The sequence below is a fragment of the Physeter macrocephalus genome, chromosome 21 (assembly GCF_002837175.3).
Source record: "Physeter macrocephalus isolate SW-GA chromosome 21, ASM283717v5, whole genome shotgun sequence".
NCBI lineage: Eukaryota > Metazoa > Chordata > Mammalia > Artiodactyla > Physeteridae > Physeter > Physeter macrocephalus.
The window spans coordinates 48071258-48078134 of record NC_041234.1 but is presented as its reverse complement, the minus strand read 5'-3'; the positions used below and the strand labels follow the sequence as shown (position 1 = coordinate 48078134).

The window sequence follows — 6877 nt, the reverse complement described above, 5'->3', positions numbered from 1 at the left end:
GGAGACGCCTGAGGCGCGCGAGGCGGGGAGGGGGGAAGGAGGGGCGCCCGCCGCCCTCCGCCTGGGTCAGGGGGCGGGGCGTGAGGCTGGAGGCCGCGCTCGGCCGGCCAATGGCCACCCCGCCGGCCGGCTGGCTCAGGCGCGCTACCCCGCAGCTCACCTCGGCACCTGGGCCTTGGCTGGCCCCAGCCAATCAAACGCTTCATTTGCATAACCGGCCCCTCCCACTCGCCCAAGCCGGGGGACTGCTACCGCGGAACACAAAGAAGGCCCCCAGCAGGGAAAGGGGGGGTCCACTTCCGATTCCCTACCTGGAGAGCCTAGCATCATCACCTTTTCAGCGCGTTTATGGCTGTTTCACGGTCACCCTGATGAGGGGAGAAGTGGGGGTCATAGAGGTCTGGCCCAAGCAGTCTTAAGAGGTCGGTACTCTTCTCCCTCAAGTCCTTCTAACCGAGAACTACCCTTCTGTTCCAGGAAACACAGTTATGTTCTTCGCCTCTTGAGCCCTCCACCTCTGCCTCCCTCCCCCTCCCCTTTTTTCCAGTCGCCCCAATCTCTGCGCTTCCTCCTGTAAACTGCTGCCCACTACTGGCCTTCAGCTGCACTGCAGCCCTATTCACCAGGCTCTAAGCACAGCCTTGATTGATGCTCCCAAGCTGTCCAAACCTACCCCAGTCCAGAAGGAAAACGAGAGAGGAAGAGGTTACTGTACCAGTGTAAGAAGGGACCTAGTCAAGTGGCTTTGTTACCTATGATGGCAAAAAGCCAGCAGTTAGTAATAAGTCTAATCTCCCCAAATCATCTTGTTCCACCTTCCTTCTCCTACCTTCAGGTCTGTACTGGGCCACAATAGTGACTGACTGGCCAGCCCGTTTCAGAGCAGCTGCAGCCTGCTCATGAGTTGCATTCCTCAGGTTCACGCCATTCACCTGTCCAAAGAGAGGAGTTATGAGCCACCCCAAAAGCAAGAAAGGAGTCCTCTGTTGTAGCAGTTAGGAGAGGGAGGTGGGTAGCCCATCCCTAAGCTTACTTGGATGCCTTTCTCAATATCCCATCCTTGCCCCTAGAATGAGACCTAAAGGATACACCTCTAGCGTAATAATATCTATGTGGGGGTCAAATGCCAGCCAGGGTTAAGATCCAAGAGATACTCACTTCCTCCTTAAGTATAAGTCTGGTCCCTGTCCCTCACTAAGGACATCTATAAAGAGAATACGTTTTCTCCAGCTCTTAGCCTTCCCCCACTTCGAGAAGCATTCCTTGGAGACAGCGAGGTCTTCCCTCCTCCCTTTCAGACTGGCATAGCTCCCATCCTCCCACCTTGCCTTTGTCTCCTCACCGATAAGATCCGGTCTCCTCTGCGCAGCTCCCCACTCAGGTCAGCTGGGCCTCCTGCCAGGATGAAGGAGACGAAAATGCCTTCTCCATCCTCTCCTCCCACGATGTTGAAGCCCAGGCCTGTGGAGCCCTTGTGCAGGATGATCTTGCGGGGCTCTCTGGTGGGAAAGGAGTCAGGACAAAGTAGGTATAAACTGTTGTCCCTGTGAGGGCCAGCCTGGAACAAGGCCCATATGGCTGTAGAAGGACTTAGGTCCCTAGGTATGATACTCTGTTGCTCCCTTTCTCTCCTGAAACCTGCTTGGCTGCTGTTTGCTGCCAGGTGCCAAGTTTCAGTTGTTCTTCCTCCCTTCTTCCTGAGGGCTTGGAGTCAACTTCCCAGTGGACAGTCCCCGACTCTCTCTGGTCAACAAACCCCTACCCTGGGCTCCAGAGACCATATCTCAGAGCCCACTCACTGGTCCTCTTCCTCCCCAGATTCTCCCATCCTACCAACTGGTGTGATTTGAACCCTGGGCCACAAGAAGGGGAATCAGTTAGGGGCTGTGGGATGGCCCTGGGGTTGATTGCACTCACCACCCACAAACTGTGCATACTTACTTTATACATGCTTCTCCGCAGTCTCAAAAATCCACTGACCAACTATGACCCCTCCTACTTTCCCCAACAACAGATTTAGTCAACAGCTAGCACTATGTACCCTTGCTGGGTGATGTGGGAGATAGAGATAAAGAAATCCCAGGTCCCCAGAAGAAGCTTAGGAGCCTAACTGAAGAGAGGAGACAAACACAGGAAAACTCCGACTCCAACTAACCATGTCTAAGGAATCCCTCTGTAAATGGTCACAGTGTCATCAAGTGAGAGCAGCTGTGGCTCCTGTATAACCATACAACCTGACTCAGCACACTTGCCCTGCCCACTGCCTTCACTTTAAGCATCTTTCATCCGAGGAGCCCCAGGTCCGAGGCTCTTCCTTTCTTGCTCCCAGTCTCAGGTGCGAGGCTCCTTCCCTGAGACCCGGATGCTCTTGCTAAAGCCCTCCTCTCCTCCTACCTGGCATCCCCTCCAGGCCGCAGGGAGCAGAGCGGCCAGGCCCTCCTCCGCGAAGCCCTCCTCCAGGCTGAGGCCGAAGCCAAGCCCAAGCCCAGGGGCAAGCCGGAGCCTGAGAACTTGCGTGCCCCCTCCATGGCTCCTCCAGCTCTCTCCCCCCTCCAACTCCGTCCGCCTACCCTTCCGGCTCTACTGCATCCAGCCCAGCAGCCTCCCAGGCCCCACCCTGCAGCAAACCTGTCCCCCGGAACCCCTGCCGGCCCAACCAGTTCCGCGGCGGCAGCAGCCGCCAGAGTGGGGCGGGGCCGTTCCCTGCGTGCGAGGCCACCTGGCCCGCCAGCCTCCCAGCATCCGGGACCAACCCCACCGGCTGAACTGCTCTCTTTTCTAACGTGGAATGGTTGCAGCAGAGGGGGCTGCAACTGTCTCGGGGCAGGAAATCTGGCAGCCTCCACCTCCTCAGCCCCCTAAACACTCCATCCTACCCTTTCTCTGCACTTTCGAATGGGGGCCACACACTTGGCACTCCCCCTGATGGTAGAACTTGTCCCTGCAGCCACCTCTCTCCCTCCTTAGGGCCCCAAGGGCTTGAGAGGGGGCCTCCGACCCCAAAGACAGGAGCGATGAGGGCTTTATCCTCTTCTTTGCCATACTACAAGGAGGCCTGTGGCCAGCCAGAAGCGATTCCTCTCCGCCCCATCCCTAGGTAGGATGTGGAGGGGCCGGGCGGGGGGGACGGGTGTCTTACCTGGTGAAGTCCTCCTCAGCCAGCATGTGCCTGGGGATAGGAGAGTAGCGGGCGGGGGGAACCTGAGGAGGAGCAGGGTAGCTGACCTTGCTCTCCACAGCCCCGAGATAACCCAGGCTGGAGTTATGGCTTATGTGGTTGTCAGCCAAGGCAGTAAAAGCTGGAATCAAGAAAGGGAGAGAAAAGTTCCGAGACCACTCCCCAGTGGTACCCTACTCCACCCGCCACCAAGGGCTAACCATTCCCCCCACTCCCCGCCCCCCCACCCCCGCCACCTCAGATGCAAAGAGACCAGACCAAGGGATGCAGATTCCTCAGGCGTCTCCTCCCCACTCCACCCCCTAGGGTTCCTCCTCCACAGTCCCTTTCTGAATCCTGAGCTCACTCCTGTGAGTCTTAGAAAGAGCTAAAGTCAAGGCAATCTACAAAGAAAGGCATGACTAGAGGTGTGACTAATAATAATCCCTCACATCTCTATAGCCTGATACAGTTTTCCAAGGCCTTTCTCGTCCGTGATCTCATTTGATCCTTGCAGCAGTCCAATGAGGAGGGCAGCACATATATCATTAGCTCCTTTTTGCCAAAGAGGAAACTAAAGACAGGTGAAAGGGACTTGTCCAAGGGCACCCAGGTATAAGGGACAGGGCTGGGATTTGGACTCAGCTTTCCTGAGCACCAGTCTTATTCTCTCTCTCTCTCTCTCTCCCTCTCTCTCTCTCTCTCTCTCTCTCTCTCTCTAAAGTCAAGGCAATCTACAAAGAAAGGCATGACTAGAGGTGTGACTAATAATAATCCCTCACATCTCTATAGCCTGATACAGTTTTCCAAGGCCTTTCTCGTCCGTGATCTCATTTGATCCTTGCAGCAGTCCAATGAGGAGGGCAGCACATATATCATTAGCTCCTTTTTGCCAAAGAGGAAACTAAAGACAGGTGAAAGGGACTTGTCCAAGGGCACCCAGGTATAAGGGACAGGGCTGGGATTTGGACTCAGCTTTCCTGACTCTCTCTCTCTCTCTCTCTCTCTCTCTCTCTCCCTCTCTCTCTCCTTCTGTCTCTCTTAACAAGGAGCATAAACTTCTTCCCCTCCAGAAACCAGGGGGCAGGGCTTCAGGACAGGGACAGGGCAGACTGGTACGTACTGCTGGCATAGTCGGGGGGTGCATACATGTCGTTGAGGTGGAGGCTGCCTGGCTTGGCCACCTTCAGATAGACCATGTCAGATGTGTTCTTCAGCGAGGCCACAGCTTCCTCATGCCTCACATCCTGCAGATTGGTGTTGTTCACCTAGGAGAGGAGAGGCCTTAGGGCTAGCACCGGGGAGAAGAAGGGAGGGCCTCCCCAGGGAACACTGAGGGGTGCCCTTTCAGTGAAATTCAACAGTGCTCTATCTAACAGAGGTCCAAATACAGTGCTGTGAGGGGCAGAGAAGCAGGGGGTAGGGGGGGACAGGTGAGGGAGTTCCAGCCATGAAGAGGACTAGGGCCTTGCTATCTGGGGACACACAACTCAGATGATGCTCTTGAAATTTCCCATGATGCCTAGTCCCTGAGTGAGGTTCAGGTGGAGGGAGAGGCTACTAGAGCTCCACCTCCCCACCCCGCCATTTGGGCATCCCCGGGAAGGCTGTCTCACCGCCAGCAGCCGATCCCCGATCTGTAGGCGTCCATCCTTCTGAGCAGCACCCCCCTCAATGATCTTGGTGATGTAGATGCTGTTGTCTCCTGGGATGTGCTGGTTGCCAATCCCACCAGCAATGCTGAAACCCAGGCCTGGGCGGGAGCCAGCAGGGAGTGGAGAGGGACACAAGGAGAAGTTAGAGCATGCAGTCAATCCCAATCCCAATCCCCCGCACCCAGCCAAGCCACCAGCCCCATAGGAGCTCCCCCCAGGGATCCCAAACACCAGGCTGCCATCCCGAGGTCAGTACAGGTGAGATGTGAGATCAAGAAAAGGGCTGTGAGCTGCACCAGGGAGTCAGGAAGGAAGTGAGGGTATTCCCTTCCAATTCCTACAGGGCCAACCAGGGGCCTCTGGCCAGAGCACGAGAACCCAGAGGGCCGCACCTTTGGGCCCTTTGAGCAGGTTGACCTCCATGATGGTCTCTGGTGGGGGCTGTCGCCTCCGTACCACCAACCGCACCACAGGGCCGGCCTCCTTCAGCGCCTCCACCGCCCGGCTGTGCACCACCTCTGACACATCCACCTCATTCACCCGCAGCACACAGTCATTCACCCTGTGGGGGAAGCCCGAGAGGCATGACACCCTGCCACCGCCCCTCCACCCTCTCTCCCACCTCCTCCTCCTCCTCTCCCCTCCCCTCCCCCTCCCTCCTCACCCCTCCCCATCTCAGATCTAATGGAAGGGTCATCCTGCCAGGCGGCCCTCCTCCCCTCACCTCCATCCTGCCCCTGCCGTCCCCAGCCCTGCTTCCAGGCCACCTCACCCCAGCCTCCCGTCCATGGCAGCTGCTCCACCAGGGATAATCTTGGTAATAAAGATGCCAGGGTCATCGGGGACATGGGGGTTGTCGATGCCACCAGCAATGCTGAAGCCCAGGCCAGAATTGCCCTGCAGAAGGAAGTGGAGGGGCACAGTTTGCTCATGCAGAAGGCATGGGGGAGGGTTTCCGGGGCCCCATCTACCCCTGCCCCCCCAGAGCAGCTTCTCCAGGCCTCAGAAGGGGCCATGGCAGGCTGGGGCACATTCGTCACAAATCTGGCAGATTCCCAGCCTGTGCTGACCATTCTGGCGTGGAGGCCTCAGCGAAGCCTTCCCCTCCCCAATTCCCCAGGCCTCAGCGAGCAAGGTCAATTAATATTCGTTAGTCAGTTGATTGATTGATGCAGTGATGCAGCCTCTGAGGGCCGCCGTTTCCCCATTCTCTCAATGCAGGTCCCCCACGAGTCTTGAGACCAAGGTTCAGGGCCCTCCCCTCTCCCCGTTCTAACCCTGCCCTCCCATTTCATCCTGCCCCACCTCCAGACTCACCCGCTCAAGGACTATCTCCTCATACTTGAACATGCCATCACTGCCATTCACCTAGGGGAAGACACAGGCAGGGCCCTAAGTGCCTCCTGCGCCGCTCCCCCCACCGCCCCCTGGTCAACCTGCTTGTCCCCCAACTCCCCACAGAGTAGGAGAGCCCAAATTGACCCTGAGACACCTGTTGGATACAGATGGGACAGGCTGACCCTGAGGAGGCCCCCCTCCCCTTGCTTCCAGCCATATCAGGCCCAACCCAGCTGCTCATTTAGCCCAGATCAATTGTCTGGGACCGGGCCGGCCAGTGGTGCACTCACCAAGAGGCTGGGCTACAGGGCCTCGGGGTTCACTAGGAGGGGTGCAGGGCTGGCCTGAGGGGGATGGCAGAAATGGAACATGGCAGGCAAACCATGCCACATTCCGCATCCGTGGGGGCACCCAGTGGCCTGGACAGGAACCTGCACCCCTTCTGAACAACAGCTCTCCCTGACTTGGGATCACAGACTCCCACCACGTCAGAGCTGGAAGGACAGCAGACACCATCTTGTTCAACCTCTCCCATGTGACAGATAGTGACACTGAGGCCCAGAGAGAGCACCGGTTGTGCCTAAGGGCACACTGGGAGTTAGTGAAGGAGCAGGGGCTAGAACCTGGATCTCCACATGCTCTTTTTTTTTTTTTTTTTTTTTTTTGCGGTATGCGGGCCTCTCACTGTTGGGGCCTCTCCGGGTGCGCAGGCTCGGCGGCCGAGGCT

At 57.3% G+C, this 6877-nt stretch overlaps 1 protein-coding gene across 8 annotated transcripts in view; it reads right to left on the bottom strand.

Annotated features, from left to right (window-relative positions):
• DLG3 (discs large MAGUK scaffold protein 3) overlaps positions 1 to 6877 on the bottom strand; it is a 72828-nt gene that overhangs the window by 54625 nt on the left and 11326 nt on the right. For 5 of the 8 annotated variants that reach the window (XM_055081938.1, XM_028482958.2, XM_028482960.2 and 2 more), the window contains 8 exons: positions 6130 to 6180; positions 5585 to 5709; positions 5205 to 5374; positions 4774 to 4910; positions 4281 to 4425; positions 3140 to 3299; positions 1343 to 1499; positions 830 to 932 (listed from right to left, as the gene is read on the bottom strand). In XM_055081938.1, coding sequence (XP_054937913.1) covers positions 830 to 932; positions 1343 to 1499; positions 3140 to 3299; positions 4281 to 4425; positions 4774 to 4910; positions 5205 to 5374; positions 5585 to 5709; positions 6130 to 6180 — 1048 coding nt within the window. Of the gene's footprint in view, positions 1 to 311; positions 369 to 829; positions 933 to 1342; positions 1667 to 2394; positions 2531 to 3139; positions 3300 to 4280; positions 4426 to 4773; positions 4911 to 5204; positions 5375 to 5584; positions 5710 to 6129; positions 6181 to 6877 lie in introns of those variants that run through there. The other 3 variants (XM_007120578.3, XM_055081939.1, XM_007120579.3) reach the window with 3 other exon arrangements.